This window comes from Canis lupus, chromosome 18, assembly GCF_011100685.1.
Source record: "Canis lupus familiaris isolate Mischka breed German Shepherd chromosome 18, alternate assembly UU_Cfam_GSD_1.0, whole genome shotgun sequence".
In the NCBI taxonomy this organism is placed as follows: Eukaryota; Metazoa; Chordata; class Mammalia; order Carnivora; family Canidae; genus Canis; species Canis lupus.
The window spans coordinates 9,845,606-9,864,902 of NC_049239.1; the positions used below are offsets into that span (position 1 = coordinate 9,845,606).

At 38.3% G+C, this 19,297-nt stretch overlaps 1 protein-coding gene and 1 non-coding gene across 3 annotated transcripts in view; one reads left to right on the forward strand and one right to left on the reverse strand.

Moving 5' to 3' along the window:
* SUGCT (succinyl-CoA:glutarate-CoA transferase) overlaps positions 1-19,297 on the reverse strand; it is a 714,309-nt gene that overhangs the window by 683,111 nt on the left and 11,901 nt on the right. For both annotated transcript variants that reach the window (XM_038562658.1, XM_038562657.1), the window contains exons 2-3: positions 4,564-4,615; positions 3,670-3,743 (exon numbers count right to left, since the gene is read on the reverse strand). In XM_038562658.1, coding sequence (XP_038418586.1) covers positions 3,670-3,743; positions 4,564-4,615 — 126 coding nt within the window. The remainder of the gene's footprint in view (positions 1-3,669; positions 3,744-4,563; positions 4,616-19,297) is intronic.
* LOC119864315 lies at positions 6,928-7,030 on the forward strand. Its single transcript, XR_005373711.1, has one exon. It is a non-coding gene; the product is annotated as a small nucleolar RNA U13 (small nucleolar RNA).

Here is a 19,297-nt window from a genome sequence, read left to right on the forward strand (position 1 = left end):
CTTCATGGAAAAGGTAGGTGCGAATCTGGATCTTCAAGATTAGACAAGACCTCTCAGAGTCAAGAGAAAATCCAGCCACTTCCATTATTTTGAAGCCTCCAATACCTTAATTTTTTTTATTAAATAAAGCAACATCAAGATAGGCCTAAAATTAGATAATTTTAAATGTTTACATTCATCTCTCAGGTAGAAATAATGTCAGGAATCTCAACTGGAGGCCTACCTGGCTTTCCCAACCAGGGCTTTAGAGAGGATAAGTGGCCTCTAAAAAGAATCAGCTGTGATGGTACATAATAGGAAATAAAGGCAAAAGGTCACAAACTGGGGAAACTGGCAGTTGAGAGATATTTTCTTTGACTCACACAGAATTTAAACTTTTTAACTAGCCACCATGATTTCAAAGTCTGGAGATCTCATGTAAACTTTCAGACTGCCTTTCTTAAGTATTATTTCAAAATATTCAATCCATTCAGCAAATATTTACTGGGCACCTACTATGTCACAGACACTGCTCTAGGCAGAGCAGACACAGCTGTGAACAAAAGACCACGCCCCTGCCTTCATATATATCCCTGCCTATGGGGCACAGTCCACAAGTACCAGCAGCATCATTTGCTGCCCTACGTAGTCTATGTCACTCAGTTAGGTTACTGCAGAAAGAAGAAGAAAATGTATATGTTCTTTGATTACAAAAATAAGAATAATCCAAGTCCCAAGTCAGAAAATGATAACAAAATAAAGAACTGAAGAAGTGGACATTAAAAAAAAAAAAAAAAAAAAGTCTAGTTCTCTCCTGAACTTTGAAAATCCTGCCAAGTCATTTTTCCTCAGATCTGTGTTGAATAACTATCTCAAAAATACAAAATAGTTAAACATGCAATATGAACATTAAAATGCACTGGGCAGAAGGGTTAAGGGAAAGAGCAATCAGGAAAAAAACAATGAACAACTATGTGCTAGGAACAAAGCTTGATACCAAGTGTATGACTGTGGGACATAAAGGCCTAGACAAAGGAAGGAGAAAGGAGAAATAAGGCCTACATAACAGGAAATAACGATCTCTAAAATTTATACAATGACAAATATTTAGACTAGTGATCAACTGAAATAGAAAGAGAAATTAGATCAGATGCTCTGTCTAGGATTGGAAGACCCAATGGCTGAAATTAGAATGTGCTGTGGTGTTGAATTCATATAATAATATGGAACTTAAAGTTTTATGAAACCTGGAAAAGAAAAAAAAGGTATTCAGCTAGAAAGTAAACATTATCCAGCATGCAGCCAGTATCAACCAGAAATGATAAACATCAATGACTAGATATATGAAGCATTCATTATATCCGGAAAGCAGGATTCTCCAGGCTCTCCTACCACCTGGTTCCTGATAAACAGAGGGTCAAATAAATACAATATAATAATATGTAATACTCCCCATGCTGTCAGAGAATCTTCTGCTAATTCGTTTGACCTCCTGAGAATTCTATTCAGCTGAGAGTTAAATCTTCTACACCATGTGGTCTACTTTATAGCATTTAATCACTTATGAGAAATTAATAAGGTGATATAATTATAAACTAGTCTTTTATGAGTCTCACAGATATATTCACACTGTTCAAGGCCAGACCATTTTCATCAAATTGGTAATTCTGCTCTATATCCATAAGGTTTCAACTTAAAGAATAAATAATGATGCTGTTTTGAAACCTTCTGAAACAAGGTCTTTATAGGATGATGTAAAGGGTATGGAGAATGTGAACTCTGCCCTTTAAGTGCTTGTAGGAGAGAAAGAGCATACATGACACTGGTCTAAACAACTTTCAATAACAGCATGAACTAAACACCAAAATACTAAGAAGGCACCCAAAAAAAGTGAGAATTCTGTACACAAAATAGGTTTACTTGGAAAAGGGGAAAGAAGAAATAGGAAAGATGTCAGATGAGAAGCAAGGGACGCCTGGGTGGCTCAGCTGTTGAGTGTCTGCCTTTGGCTCAGGGCATGATTCCAGGGTCCTGGGATCGAGTCCCACGACGGGCTCCCTGCATGGAGCCTGCTTCTCCCTCTGCCTGTGTCTCTGCCTCTCTCTGTGTGTCTCTCGCAAACAAAATCTGTCTCTACCTCTCTCTGTCTCTCATGAATAAATAAATAAATTAAAAATCTTTTTTTAAAAATGGTGTTTATAAAAAAAAAAAAAAGACCTGATCTCAGCATCAGTGATTCTGATCTCAAAATCTCAAAATCTTTAAAATTATAAAATGAGGAAATCTTTCTTTTGTTAAAAACAGAAAAGAATGACTTATATTAGAGTATCAGGGTTCCTTCTGGAAGGACTCTGATTCCCTTTCTTTCTCTCCTTCTTGTGTGTCCTACAGGAAGGGAGTGTGGCCAGGCCAACTCTGAACTCAGCCCCAACGGGAAGGCTTGTGTGGGGCTAAGGAGGACCAGGACCAGAGCGGAGTGCATGGATGTCCTTATCAGCTGTGTACTTTTGGACAAACTAGTTGTCTCTCTGTGTTTCTGTCTTCTCTTCTATAATTGAAGAATAATAAAACATCAGCCCATAAGGTTGTTGGAGAGATTAAATAAATATAGGCAAAGTACTTAGAACTGTAGAACTGTCCCTGGCACTATGATAAGCATTGGCATCACTGTTACTACATGGTGCATCTCAGTTTCTGTCAGAGGCTTTCAGGTGCATGTGAAGGACCTGGCCTAAGCCTTACCCCTTGGCACTTATAAAAAGTAAGAAGAAATCATTAGTATAGGTTCAGAAGAAAATAAAGAATGGAGAAGAAAAAATAATCTTTTCATTTCAATTCTCTCCTCATCCCATATACAGACACATGGAAAAAAAGAAAGAAAGAAAGAAAGAAAGAAAGAAAGAAAGAAAGAAAGAAAGAAAGGAGGAAGGAAGGAAGGAAGGAAGGAAGGAAGAAGGAAGGAAGGAAGGAAGGAAGGAAGGAAGGAAGGAAGGAAGGAGAAAAGAAAAAAGAAAAAAGAAAAGAAAGAAAAGAAAAAAGAAAAGAAAGAAAAGAAAAGAAAAGAAAAGGAAAGAGAAAAAGAAAAGAAACAGTTAAAAATTGTATTAGTTTGGGGCACCTGGCTTGCTCTGTCAGAAAAGCATGTGACTCTTGACCTCAGGGTTGTGAGTACAAGACCCATGTTAGGCGTAGAGATTACTCAAAAATAAAATCTTGGGGATCCCTGGGTGGCGCAGCAGTTTAGCGCCTGCCTTTGGCCCAGGGCGCGATCCTGGAGACCCAGGATCGAATCCCACGTCGGGCTCCCGGTGCATGGAGCCTGCTTCTCCCTCTGCCTATGTCTCTGTCTGTCTGTCTGTCTCTCTCTCTCTCTCTCTCTCTCTCTGTGTGACTATCATAAATAAATAAAAATAAATAAATAAAATAAAAAATAAAATCTTGGGCAGCCCAGGTGGCTCAGCGGTTTAGCGCCGCCTTCAGCCCAGGAAGCGATCCTGGAGACCCGGATCGAATCCCACGTCGGGCTCCCGGTGCATGGAGCCTGCTTCTCCCTCTGCCTGTGTCTCTGCCTCTCTCTCTCTCTCTCTCTCTCTGTCTCCCATGAATAAATAAATTAAATAAAATCTAAAAAAAAAAAAAGTATAAGAAACTGTATTAGTCTTTATGTTTTAAAGGGAGCAACAGCTTTACCTGGTCTTTCCACTTTTATAACTTCTGCTCCAAGATCTCCTAAATTCATAGTAGCAAACGGTCCCGCCAGTACTCTACAATATTAACAATGACAAATAATTATCAACTTGAAGAATTTTATATTGATTCTTAATAGCCTATTAACATAGACAAGGTCATATAATGATAGCAAATTAAAATTGTTAAAACTCCTCAGAACAGTAATTTGGCCTTATGTATTAAGAGCTTTTAAAAAGTATATTCCTGGGATGCCTGGGTGGCTCAACGGTTGAGTGTCTGCCTTTGGCTCAGGGAGTGATCCCGGAGTCCAGGATCAAGTCCCACATCGGGCTCCCTGCAGGGAGCCTGCTTCTCCCTCTATGTCTCTGCCTCTCTCTCTGTCTGTCATGAATAAATAAATAAAATCTTTTTAAAAAAAATAAATAAAATAAAAAGTATATTCCCTTTGATGCACTTCCAGAATTCTATACTATGGAAGAAATCCTAAGATTTCCTGAGGCAAAGATTTACGTACAAGGAAACCTAACTTATAATGGTGAATACTGGGAGATGAGTAATTATGTGACACCTATATAATAAAAGATCATCTTACATTTTTCTTGAATTTTGAAAGACATGGAAAAATACTCAAAATACTACATTATCTTTTAAATGTGGGTAAAACTGTAATTTCAATATGGTTCTAAATTTTTTTGATTAAATATAAAATGTAGATTGGGAAAAATGCACAAATATTACACTAATTGCCTCTTAGAGTGATGAAATTATAAAACTTTTTCCTTTTTTGTTGACCTTTCTAAAACTTTGAGTGTAAGCATTATAATCCAAAAAAATAACTTTTTTTTAAAGAACAGAAAAATTCAATCACCAAAACATAAATAAACCAACACTAACCTTGTCATGTCCAGAATTTTTATACCCTCCAGTGGCTTCATATTGTCAGTATCTGGCAAAACACAGAAAATATTTGAAGAGCACTGATTACTAATTTTCGGAAGAAAGAATGCTTCATATTGTTTTAAGTAATCTGTATTACTACGAAAAATATATGTTTTCCTTCACAATATTTCTCTTTATATGTAATACAGAAACCTTGACCTGACCCACTTAAGTCACTCTGTAAAAATTACAATAGCTAATATCCAATTAATAAAGTCCACAGCTACACTTAAGATAGTTTGTCTAATGAAAAATGAAAGTGGAGGAGGAGGAATGTATAGGGTGATTTTTAGGATTTTTAGGGCACTGTGTTACTGTAGGTTAGAACAAACATGCCACTCTGGTAGAAGGATACTGATAAGGGGGGATGTATACAGGCAAGGGATAGATGGGAAATCTCTATACTTTCCTCTCAATTTTGCTATAAACCTGGAACTGGGAACACCTGAGTGCCTCAGTGGTTAAGTGTCTACATTCCTGATCCGAGGTTCTAGGATAGAGTACTGCATTGGGATCCCTGCAGGGAGCCTGCTTCTCCCTCTGCCTGTCTCTCTCTCTCTCTCTCTCTCTCTCTCTCTCTCTCTGGGTCTTTCATGAATAAATAAAATCTTTAAAAAAAAAAAAAAACTAGAACTGCTATAAAAAAATTAAGTCTTTAAAACATAAATAAATAAAAAGTGAACTAAACAACTAAAAAGTATTAATAACAAAAACGGAACAACAAAGGCCTCCACGTATCTGTGCTACATTTAAGACAAGAAGAAAAAGGGCACCTGGGAGGCTCAATGGGTTAAGCATCTGCCTTCAACCCAGGTCATGATCTCAAGGTCCTGGGATCGAACCCCAGGTTGGGCTCTCTGCTCAATAAAGTCTGTTTCTCACACTCCCTCTGACCCCCTCCCCTGCTTGTTCTTTCTCTCCCTCTCTCTCTCTCTCTCTCTCTGTCTCAAATAAATAAACAAAAACGTAAAAAAAAAAAAAAAAAAAAAGAAAAGACAGGGAGGGGCACCTGGGTGGCTCAGTGGTTGAGTGCTTTTGGCTCAGGGCATGATCCTGGGTCCTGGAATCGAGTCCCATATCAGGACTGCTTCGCTTCTCCCTCTGCCTATGTCTCTGCCTCTCTCTGTGTCTCTCATGAATAAATAAATAAAATCTTTTTTTAAAAAAAAGGGAGAAAGTATGAATTTTGAAGTTTATTAAACAATTTACAATTATATGTTTATTTCCTTTTTCTCTCCATTTGCCAGCTATAAAAATAAGAAGATAGGTCAATAATTATATCACTAATTCACTGAAAGTATTCAACATTAAGTCACAAGGTCAAATTCTTGCCAAATGGCTTACAAAGTTTAGATAATGACGATTGAGATTAAGCTGAATTTATGAGGAAAAAAAATGAACTACTGGTTCAGTACATTTTTAAAATAGATTATTTTTTAGAGCAGTTTTGGATTTGGACAGAGGGAGAAGCAGGCTCCATGCACCGGGAGCCCAACGTGGGATTCGATCCCGGGTCTCCAGGATCGCGCCCTGGGCCAAAGGCAGGCGCTAAACCGCTGCGCCACCCAGGGATCCCGACCTTCTGTGTTTTAAATGTCCCTCACCAGAGTGATACATTTGCTACAACTGATGAAGCTACACTGATACCTCAGGATCACATAATTTAGAGTTCACCCTTGGTCTTGTACGTGTTATGAGTTTCAACAACTGCAGACTGGCAGGTAGCAAACATTATTATATACAGAGTAGTTTCATGCCCAAAAAGTCCTCTGTGGTCTATTCATCCTCCTCTCCTCAAATTCCCAGAAACCAATCTTTTTACTGCATCCACAATTTGCCTCTTCCAGAATGTCACATAGTTAGAATCATACTACCTACTACATACTACAAAAGGTAGCCTTTTCAGATTGGCTTCTTTCACTTGGTAATATGCATTTAAGTTTCCTCTGTGGCTCGACAGATCATTTCTTCTCAGTGTTGAATAATACCCCATTACCTCGATATACCAGGTTATTTATCCATCCATGTAACTAAGGGACATCTTGGTTGCTTCCAAGGTTGGTAGTTCTAAAGAAAGTTGCTAAAATGTGTACCGGGTTCTGTGAGGACACAAGTTTTCAACTCATCTGGGTAACTATCAAGAGTGTCAATTACTGAATGGTGTGGTAAGAGTATGTTTAGTTTTCACTCCATCTTCCAAAGTAGCTGTACCATTTTGCATTCCTACCAGCAACGAATGAGACTTCCTCAGTTCAACACATTTTAAAAAAAAAATAATGCAGCTCCATCACCAGTGGGTTTTAAAAATCTCAATGCAGGATCTTTTTGTAGTTCATAAGCGTGATGATTGGGTGTTCACGCCGTTGTGTGACATGTGCCTCCCTCCAACCTTGTTACGATGTGGCACATTACCCGTCTGACGTGAAAAAAAAAATAAAAAATAAAAAATAAATAAAAATCTCAATGCAGCTCCATCACCAGTGGGTTAAGAACAAGAGTTACATAAGTCACACATTTCCACATACACCAATAATCTTGAGAAGGATCACAGTGACACAATAATTCTTAAGTAGGAGGATCCCCAGGCTACATGGCTCCAGTGAGAAATATTTAAAGTCCATATAATGGGCATTTTCTCCTTGAAATCAGACAATTTATTCTTTTACAGTAAGAAATTGCTGTCACAGCCCTAGGAAATATGTGAAATCTATGTGACTGGTTCATTATTTTCTGGGAAACATACTTACTTATATAGAAAACCAAATTATACCAGAGGATCAGAAAAGGGAAAGTATCTAAAACAATGTTTAATGTGGTAAATTGTTACAACAAGGGCCTCCATGAATCACACTTCCAGATATCCACACCCTTGTATATTCTCCTTCCATGGTGACTCTGGATTTAGACATTTGTTTTGCTTTAGCCAGGGGAACATTAGCAAACTTGATGCCCACAGAGGCTGGAAAAGTGCTTACACAGTAGGGCTTGACTTTTTGGAACACTTCTACCATCAGATGAAGAAGCAGAAGATGAAAAAGAGCAAATGGAGGGAGGCTTAGCCATCCCAGTCACTGCAGCTATCTCAGGTGAGGTCCAGACATGAGAGTGAAGCCATCTGAAAATACCTAGACCCAGGCACATGAGTGAGTTCAGGTGAGTCCAGCAGGACACTCACAGAATTTTGAGAAAAAATAAGCCACGGTTGTTTTAAACCAGTAAGGTTTTAAGTGGTTTGTTGTACAGCAATAGATAAACAGATACAACAGCTTATGGCAGAGTGGTCCTTTCAAAATGTAAAACATATGTCATTCCCCTGCTCCAAATCCTCTAATGGCTTTCTACCAAACTTAGAATGAAATCCAACATCCTATTACCACAGGCCGCAGATCCTACTCGCTCTGGCCCTCTGCTACCTCTCTGGCCATGACCCCTATCACTCCCTCTCACTCTTCTCCAGCACATTAGCTTGTTTGCAGTTCCCTGAACACACTGAGCATATTTCTGCTTTAGAGCCTGTGGCAGAAACAGAGATAGACCGCCCATATTCCCCTTCAAAGAAAGGAATTTCTGCCCAACCTACAAGAAGCATGGTTAACATATAACTCCAGTATTTGTTTCTTCAAGGTCCACCTCAGCTTTCCTCAGCTGAGGGTGCTCTGTTCTCAGGACAGTCTCCGGTCAAATGACCGATCAAAGTTGGGCAGAAAGGCCTGGTCATTTCCTCTACCCAGTGCAGAATCTTGTATCTGCTCTCCTTGGTGTAGTGCTCTGGAACTCCTCATTGAGCTGGCAAAGAATTTGACAGGTGCATGCAAGTCTGATATTCCTCTGCCCAACCCTATTTCCTTCCTTTCCCTTTCATAGGCGGTAGTCCTCAATAAATCCTTTGTCCTTCCAACTGTCTCAACATCTGCTTTCTTAATAATCCGAGATGTGACAGGACTTTTGCACTTACTATTCTCTAGACTTGGAACTCTTTTCCTCCATACATTTGCATGTCTTGCTTACTTCTGTCAAATTTCTGCTCAACCACCACACAACCTTGCCTGATCGGCCTATCTCAAACAACACCCCTCTGGATCTCAGTATGTTTTAGTTTTCTTTTAACACTTACCATTACTTCACATTACATTATATGTTTACGTATTTATTGTACTACTGTCTTTTCCACTGAAATGTAATCTCAGTGAAGATAGGACTTGTCTGTCTTGCATCTCCAGCCAGAATTCACTAAGAATTAGTTGAATGGTCACACTGGGAAAGGGTGAGGGAAGGAGGGAGGAACTCATATACTTAATAATTCATACGATCCTTATAATGGGCTGAATGTTTGCATCCCTGCAAAATTCATAAACTGAAATCCTAATCCCTGAAGTTACAATATTAGGAAGTGAGACCTTTGGGAGGTAATTAGGTCATGAGGGTGGAACCACCAATGGAATTAGTGCCCTTATATAATGAGCCCCAGAGAACTTCCTTGCCCCCTTTCCACCAGATATGGGCCAGCAGGAAGTTGGCAGTCCTCAACCCAGAAGAGGATCTCACCAGAATCCAAACATGTTGGCACTCTGATCTCACATTTCTAGCCTCCAAACCATTTCTGTTGTATATAAGTATATAAGTATGTAAGTCTGCAATATTCTATTACAGCAGCCCAACTTGATAAAAATCATTAAAAGACCAGAATCAGGGCACCTGGGTGGTTCAGCGGTTAAGCATCTGCCTTCGGCCGAGGATGTGATCCTGGAGTCCCGTGATCCAGTCCCACATCAGGTTCCTGCAGGGGCCCTGATTCTCCTTCTGCCTATGTCTCTGCCTCTCTCTCCATCTCTCATGAATAAATAAATAAAATATTTTTTAAAATTAAAATAAATAAAAGGACCAGAATCTTCAAAGTCAGATAGCTAATTTTTCTCTAACCCAGACAGGGCTTGAATAGGGCAGGAAAAGACACAGTTAGGGGTCCCTGGATGGCTCAGCTGGTTAAGCGTCCAACTCTTGATTTCGGCTCAGGGTGGTAAGACTGAGCCCCATGTCAGACTGCAGTCAGTGGAGAGTCCACTTGAGATTCTCTCTCTCTCTCTCCTTCTGCCCCTCCACCCAGTCTCATGCATTCTCTCTCTGAAATAAATAAGTAAATCTAAAAAAAAAAAGAAAGAAAGAAAGAAAGAAAGAAAGAAAGAAAGAAAGAAAGAAAGAAAGAAAGAAAAGGAAAGAAAGAAAGAAAGAAAGAAAGAAAGAAAGAAAGAAAGAAAGAAAGAAAGAAAGAAAGGGAAAGAAAGAATAGAAAAGAAAAAGACACAGTTAAAGACACAGTGAAAACGCTCTGCCAAAGAACTGAATGGGCATTTGGAGGAATAGGTAAGCTTAGCAGATAGAATGGAAAGGAAAATCAGAGGAGAGAAAGCTGAGGAAAAATGACAGGAGAAAGATTATCAGGGAAAAATTTCCATTAACAAGACAGCTAACAGGCCTATTTTAAATAAATTACAAATAGTATTATACTTTACATTACATGTGGCAGCTCTCCAAAATTACCAAATTAATTCAGTAAACCCTGGCACAAACCCAGGGTTTGTGTGAGTAGTTCTGGGGAAGATTTTTAAGAAGAGAGTGAGTTGGAGCTGGGGCCAAGTGGGTATAATCAGTACATGAGATAGGACATGAGTGAAAGCTTTGTTCCTACTGTGTGCTAATCATCCTATGAAGATACGGTGTGAGGCATCATATCCCTTCCTCCTCAGGTATTCCATGATCTACTGGGGAAAACTGAAACAATTACTATTACGATTAAGAGAACTACCACTGAATTCAAATTGCTCTATTTACTAACTTGTGACCTTGTTCTACCTTGACTTCTCCATCAGTAAAACAGGGATAATACTGGAACCTATCTCATAAGGACACTAAAAAATTAAACAAAACATGGCCTTCTAAGCATTTAGCCATGGTGCTCAATAAATGTCAGCTACTGTCAGTATCACTTCTATCATCTCCCTAACCTCACTCCTGTGTTCCTTACTTCAGTAAATGGTTACCACTTGGTTACCCAAGTCAAAAACCCAAACATAATTCTTGAACTCTCTCTCTCTCTTTTTGCACCTCTTAAATTTAATGAAGAACCACTTACTGCATATACTTTCTCAAAAATCTCTCTTGGCTCACTCCTCTTCTCTCATCCCCACTGCCACTAGGGTAGCTCAGGTCACCATCAACTCTCTCCTGAATTACTCTAACACCCTACTAAGTCTGCTGCCAGGCTTCAATCTTGGTTCTCTTCAAAATTCCCTCCATATGAGCACCTGGGTGGCTCAATCAGTTGAGTGTCCAACTCTTGATCTCAGCTCAGGTCTTAATCTGAGGGTCCTGAGTTTAAATCCCTTAGTGGACTCCACAGGGGGCATGGAGTCTACATTTAAAAATAAGAAAAGAAAAAGAAAATGCACCCTCCATAATGCTCCCAGAATTATTTTTCAAAATGTAAATCAGTCCAATCTTTTCAATCGTATCTGTTTCTCATTCCTCTCTTCCCTCTATCTCAGTTAATGGAATCATCAACCCTCTACAATAGAATCCGAGATCTTCCTAGACATGTCTTCCTCTTCACTATCCATGTTCAGTCAGCCATCAATTTTCTGTTGAATCTGCTCTATTCTTCCCCAGGGCCCTGGTACTGCCTCCATTCAAGCCTTCATCATTTCTTGTCCCAACTGCCTGCAAAAGCATCTTAACCTATTTCTGCCTAACCTCTGTCCCCACCAATCCATTCCCAACACTGCTTCAAGAGTAATCTTCCAAAATGAAGAGCCCATTATGCCACTTTCTTGTTCTTTCACCCATTTACTCATGGTCTTTTCCCTCATGAGGCTTACAGTCTATTGCTCCTCCTAAAACTAAAACCAGTTTCACTCCTGTCCACCTTTTCAATTTCAATCTGCAAAAATGGAAATGTCTTACTGGCCATACTTCTTTCAAATCTCTCATACTTCTAGGTGACTGTATGTGCTCTTTCCTTTGACTCTAATAACAACCCTCTATCCTGTCTTGCCTAGACAAGTCCTTTCATCTTTCACGAGTCAGCACCCTTAGAAAGTATACGTGCTCACCACAGCATCCTGAACAAGTCTGTCAAGAGCATTTTTCTGAATTATGATTTACTAGTTAGTCTTGACCAGATGATAAACTCTTGAGAAAAGAGACTTTCATTCTGTATTTCCAATATTAAATACTAGCGCCTGGTATGTAGTAAGAACTCAACAACTGTTTGTGGAAGAAAAGAAATGACAAAAAGGAGGAAAAAATGTCCTCACATTTTGCCACAACGCATTATTAGATTGCCATAATGGAATGTTGTAAAAAAATATTATGTAGTCTCATTGCAGCAATTGGAAGTAGCATTTCTTGGTGCCCACCAGGGATGCTGCAGTGTTTTATAACCAAATCTCAGAGGTGACATATTATCATTTCTGCCATATGCTATTAGTCACATAGGCCAACAGGTGCAGCATTAAGGTGTACTCACACAAGGGTATAGGAGGAAGTAAGGATCACTGCAACCATCTTAGAAACTGGGTAATACACTTGTGGTGGTTTTGATTTGTATTTCCATGATGACAGGTGATGTGGAGCACATTTTCATATGCTTATTGACCGTTATCATGTCTTTTTTACTAAACATCTGCTTCAAACTTTTGCCCATTTTAATTCAGTTCCCTTAATGAGTCTACACATCATTGCTTCAAGCACTCTTACCATCCTTGTTACTTAACACACTGAGACATAAACATCAAGCTGATGGAGAAGCTTCGGTTTCATCCCCTATAAAATCAGGTTGCCTACCTTCAAATTCATTGCTGTCCAACAACCATCTCTTCCCAAAATAGCTACTGCAAATATTCTACACTTAATAAGCCTCAAAATCCCTTTCTTCTTTAGCTGTCATGTCAAATAGCTTTATTGGAAAATTCTTCTTTGCGCAAGAATTTTATCAACCCAAGAGAAAATAACTAAAAATACTGATAGTAGTCATTTATACATAAAGGTCCAGCTAAATAACCCTATATTGAAATTTATCAGTCACAAAGCCTTATTTTAGTGTGCTAGGGCTGCCAGAAGAAAATAACATTCACTGAGGGCCTTAAACAACAGAAATTATTCTCTCACAGTTCTAGAGTCTAGACGTTCAAGATCAAGATGTCAGGAAGTTTACTTTCTTCCAAAGCTTCTCTCCTTCCTTCATTTGTAGATGGTCACCTCCTTGCTGCCTCTTCACATGGTCATCCCTCTGTGCAATATATCCCTGATATATCTCCTAACCTCTTCTTATAAAGACACTAATCAGAAAGGCCAACCAGAACAGCCTCATTTTAACTTAAACTCTCTCTTTAAGGGGGACTTACCCCTAGAAACAGCCACATTCTGAGATACATGTGGTTAGGACTTCAACATATGCATTTAGGGAGACACAATTCAGTCCATAACAAAGCTCTACCCATGCATGCAGTTTCCAACCAGCTCTTTTAATATCCATCTCTTATCATGTGCAGAACAGCCAAAAAATCAGTAAGATATAGGGAAAATCTGTATCAAGAAGAAAGAGACCAAAGCCAACATGAAAAAGAAACACGGAGCAAACAGATATACAGCAGGTAAAAGAATATTTTTAAAAACTACCATTATGATTCCATCATTATGACATTCTGGAAAAAGCAAATGATAGAGATAGAAAACAGATAAGAGTTGGGAGACACTTGGGATGAAGAGAGGGAATGACTGCAAATTTTGAGGGGTAAGGGAAGTGTTCTATACCTTAATTATGGTGATGGTTACATGACTATGTTTGTCCAAACTCACAGAACTATACACAAAAAAGAATTTTACTGTATGCAAAATTTACCTCCATAAAAATGTTATCAATATTATCAGAAATGTGAAGAATTTGCACTTACAAAACAGAAAAAGATACTTGTAAAAGAAATGTACAGAATAAAAATATGATCTTGAAACTTTACAAAAAGATGGAAGAATGAAAATGTAAGAGAAAGGCAGAAAGATAAAAATATGATGAGGCACCTGGGTGGCTCAGTCAATTATGCAGCCAACTTTTGATTTTGGCTCAGGTCATGATCTCAGAGTCCTGGGATGCAGCCCCGCTTTGAGCTCCATGCTCAGTGGGGAGTCTGCTTGAGGACTCCCTCTCTCTCTCTCCCTTTGATCCCCCTCCCCTACACTCACACTCTCTCTCTAATAAAAAAAATAATCTTTAAAATCTTTAAAATAAAAAAATAAAAAGATAAATAAAATCTTTAAAATCTTTTAAATTTAAAAATCACCCAGACAATAGAACAAAAAGAAATAATAAAAGTGAAAAATAGAGAAGAGGGAGGAAAAATAAAGGATCAGCCCAGGAATTCTGATAATACAGGCTTGCCTAAGAGTGAACAACAAAAACAGAAGAGAGACATTAATAAACAAATAATTCAGAAAAAGTTCACAGAACTAAAGGGCATGAATTTCCAGATTGAAGGGCTCTGTGCATGCCCTGCACACATTTTAAAAAGACACACACCATTTTGAAAAGATATATGCACCCCTCTATATACTGCAGCATTATTTATAATAGCCAAGATATGGAGGCTACCCAATTGTCCATCAATAGATGAATAAAGAAGATGTGATACACACACACACACAAAATGGAATATTACTCAGTCTTAAAATAAAAGATGCAACCTTGCCTTTTGCAACAACATGGATGAACCTACAGGGTATTATGCTAAGTGAAAAAGTCAGACAGAAAAACAAGTAACATATGATTTCACCCATAGGTGAAATTTTAAAAACAAAACAAATTAATTTATAAACCAAAAGCAGAATCGGACCTATAAATAAATACAAACTGATGGGTGCCATTGGGGAGAGGGGTAGGAGTATAGGCAAAATGAGTAAAGGGGAGCTGGAGACATGGGCTTCCAGTTATGGAATGAATAAGTCATGGGAATAAAAGGCACAGCACAGGGAATATAGTCAATGATCTCCTAACAGCATTGCATGGTAGCTACACTTGTGATGAGCATAGCATCAATGGACAGATTCGTCAAATCACTGTATTGTATATCTGAAATAAATGTAGTATTTTATATCAAATATACTCAAATTTTAAAATTAATTAATTTCATTAATAAAAATAAAAAGACACACACCAAGAATGAATAATTCATGGAATGAAAGGTACATCATAGAAAATATGGTAAATGTTGCTCTAATAGCATTGTATGGTGACAGATGGTAGCTACACTTGTGAATATAGCATAATATATAGAGTTCTCACACCATGATATTATACACTTGAAACTAATGTAACCCTGTGTTTCAACTATAATTCAATAAAAAAGTAAATAAAAGATTTTATTTACAAAATGGTATAAATTTTTAAAAAGTAAAAACTATATTAAAAGACATATCAAGATCCATTAATGTAAGAATTTGGAACACTAAGATTTTCTTCTCTGCGAAAAGATCTGAAAACTTTCTAGGGAGAAAAAAGCATCGTATATAAAGTATTGGCTAGCAGAATGTCATTGAAATTCTCAATAGTCCTGGAAACTAAAGCATAAAAATGGAATAAAAACTTTTAAAATTTTGAGAGGGAAATGTATTTATCTTCTAAATTCTAAGCCCAGTCAAGCCATGCATCTTGTGTGAGTAGAAAAAGACTATTTTCAATGATGCAAATTTTCAAAAACTTTACCTTCCCATCCTTGCTTGTGAAAATTATTTCTAGAAGATATGCTCCACCAAAAACAGAACAAGAAATAAGAAGATATACTGGGTCAGAAAAATGGAGGATCTAAAGGAGAAGGATGAAACGAATCCTCAAGATGACAGTAAAGAAAATACTAACACAATAGCTGAAATATTTGTACTTATGGTACAGCTGGCAATGAATTAAGGACAGATACTGAGAAAGTAAATGAAGAAGCCAGACAAATATTAACACAAGGGAAAACAAAAAGGTGTATGAGAGCAGCAGTGTAATCAAAATATGAAGAATAACTATATAATCATAACTATATATATATATATATATATATATACTGAATACTGATCTAGCAAACTTTATTATTTGTAAGATGGAAAATTTATGTGTAATTGTGGGAATGGTAGTGAAAGAAAGCTAGTCTTTATCACTATAGATAATGCCTAAAAACAGAATCAAGAAGTACCATTATAATCATGTTAGAGATCTGGAGGTAAGGGGCACCTGAGTGGCTCAGCGGTTGAGCGTCTGCTTTCAGCTCAGGTCATGATCCGGGGGTCCTGGGATCCAGTCCCACATCGGGCTCCCAGCAAGGAGCCTGCTTCTCCCTCTGCCTGTGTCTGCCACTCTCTCTGTGTCTCTCATGAATAAATAAATACAAATCATAAAAAAAAAAAAAGACGAAAGAGAGAGAGGAAGAACTGGAGGTAAAAACTCAATGAGATGGCTGAAAGAACTGAAATTCATTGTCTCAGGAAAAAAAGGGGGCAGAGAGACATAAGAGGCTACTGTTTTTCATAATTAACTTACAGTTCTGAAGTATGTGTAAAAACCTTGATTTTTAAAAATTAAAAAATAAATAAGTCATGTTAAATTCATAAGCAACAGGTGAAGTATCATTTTGCTGTACTGTCCCCTGCAATGTTTTGATAAATATTGCCACTCTGAAGCTTTCCCTGATTCATTATTTGTACACACAGCAGCAGCTTCCAAGGGAAATTTCATTCTCTTCTCATTATTTGCAGACTCTGTATTTGAGAATTCAACTACTCGCTAACTCCAAAGTCAATACTACAGAGCTTCTGCAGTCATTCTAGGACATGCACAGAATGTAGAAAAATTGTTCATGTTTCCAGCCGAAGCCAAAGTAGGCAATTCTCTGGCCTTCCAGGTTCAGGTCTCATATGCAAACAAGTGTCCTTTATATGTGGTGCATTTAGTGTCACATCTTCACATTTCTGTGCTTTTTCTTTTTTTTTTTTTTTTTTTTTTTTTTTTTTGGTGATTTCACCACTTAAAATGGCCCCCAAGAGTAGTGCTGAAGTGCTATCTGGTGTACTTAAGTGCAGGAAGACTAAGATTAGTCTTGTTTTTTAAAGATTTTATTTATTCATTCGAGAAAGAGAGAGAGAGAGCACAAGCAAGGGGAGGGACAGGGGGAGGGAGAAGCAAACTCCCCGTTGAGCAGGGAGCCCAACAAGGGACTCGATCCCAGGACCTAAGATCATGACCTGAGCCCAAGGCAGACACTTAACTGACTGAGCCACCCAGGGGCCCAAAGATGAGACTCATAGAGAAAACACATGTTTTAGTAAAGCTTTGTTCAGGCATGACTATAACTATTCAAGTTATAATGCTATAATGCTATGGCCATGAGTTCAATGTTAATAAAACAACAATTTATACTAAATAAGGTGACTTTAAACAGAAACACACACTTAACAACATGTGTATTCTGTGTATTAACCAGTAGTCAAAAATATGTGACCAAAGACTTGCAGGAACTTAATCTTATATTTCCCCTAGGGGCAATGGTTCAGTATTCACTCATTAGGTGTTCGGTTTATAGAACACACCTACTTCTAATAACAAGAATTAACTGTATAAAGTGGCAAGAAAAAGATCAATGCTAGTTCAACAAGGAAGCCCTCAACCACCCTGGGAAGCTTTGAAACAAAACTAAATGCCATCATGAAAACACTGTTCAGAAGGGTGGGCCCTAGGGGAAAGAAAGGTAAAGATTTAATAAATTGACTTCAAAATTCATCCTGATGAGTCTACAATCAAGAAGAGCCCTCCACCCCCAACCTTAGACAACCACTGATCTGTTTTCTGTTACTACAATTTAGTTGGCATTTTCTAGAATTTTATGTGAATGAAATCATTTTGTAGGGACTCTTTTGTGTCTGACTTCTTTCAGAAAGCATAATAATTTTGAGATTCATTCATGTTGTTGCATTTTTTAAAGATCTTATTTATTTATTCATGAGAGACACTGAGAGAGAGGCAAAGACACAGGCAGAGGGAGAAGCAGGCTCCTCACAGGGAGCCGGAGTGGGACTCAATCCCGGGACTCTGGATCACAACCTGAGCTGAAGGCAGATGCTCAACCACTGAGCCATCCAGGTGCCCCATGTTGTTGCATTTTTTTTAAGATTTTATTTAATTCATTTGAGAGAAGGAGAGAGAGACGGAACAAGCAGATGAAGAAGGAGAGAAGTAGATGCCCTGATGAGTGGGGGAGCCCAACCCCAGGACTGGATCCTAGGACTCCAAGATCATGCATGACCTAAGCCAAAATTAAGACTTGGCTGCTTCACTGACTGAGCCACCCAGGCGCCCCTGTGGTTGCATTTTTATAAGCGAGTAGTATTGTACTCTATGGGTAGACCACATCTGTTAGCCATTCGGCTACTGATGGACATTTAGTTGTTTCCAGTTTTAGGCTATGGCGAATCAAGATGCTATGAACATTCACCTACAAGTCTCTCTGTGAACATGTTTTCATTTCTCTTGAGTGAATACGTAGTGGAATGGGCTCAATAATATGGTAAGTGTATCTTTAACTTTCTAAGAACCTGAGAAACATCTCTCAGGTGGTTGTACAACAATGCATGAGAGTTATAGATGCTCCACATCCTAACAACATGGGGAATTGCTATTCTTTTTAATGTTTGTCATTCTAATGGGTAGATAATGTTTCTTGTTGTGATTTTAATTTGCATTTCCCTGATGAAAATCTCTTTCTGTAATAATTAACCATTCAAATAGCTTCTTTTGTGAATTGCTCTTCTGTTTATTTTTAGTGTTTTTTTTTTTTTTTATTTAAAGATTTTACTTATTTATTCATGAGACACACAGAGAGAAAGAGAGGCAGAGACGCAGGGCAGAGGGAGAAGCAGGATCCATGCAGGGAGCCCGACGTGGGACTCAATCCTGGTACTCTAGGATCATGCCCTGGGCTGAAGGCAGACGCTAAACCGCTGAGCCACCCAGGTGTCCCACCCTTCTAGGTTTAATACTGAAGAAAAATATTCAAAACAATAAAAAAAAATCCCATCAACTGGTAAAATGTTAAATAAGCACTGGCACATTCATACACCAGACTCTTGGGTAGATATTAAGAAAAATGAAACAGATTTATGTTTCCTGACATGAAAAGTTGACCAAGATATATTCCTCAGGTAAAAAATTAAATCAGGGCTGCCTGGGTGGTTCAGCAGTTGAGCACCTGCCTTTTGGCTCAGGGTGTGATCCGGGATGGAATCCTACATCGGGCTCCCAGCAAGGAGCTGGTTTCTCCCTCTACCTATGCCTTCTCTCTCTGTGTTTCTGATGAATAAGTAAAAAAAAATCTTTAAAAAAAATTAAATCAAATTATAGAATAGGATGTATAATATAATCCTATTTTGTAAATATGCATAACATTAAAAATATATGTTGATGCGGGCATCTGGATGTCTCAGTCAGGTAGCCAACCAGCTCTTGATTTTGGCTCAGGTCATGATCTCAGGGTCATGAGGTTATGAGATCTAAGCACTTAGCGTGGAGCCTGCTTGGGATTCTGTCTCCCCTTCCCTGGCTCACACACAGGTACACGTTCTCTCTCTAAATAAGAATAAAAATAATAATAATAAATGTTGGTAGCTG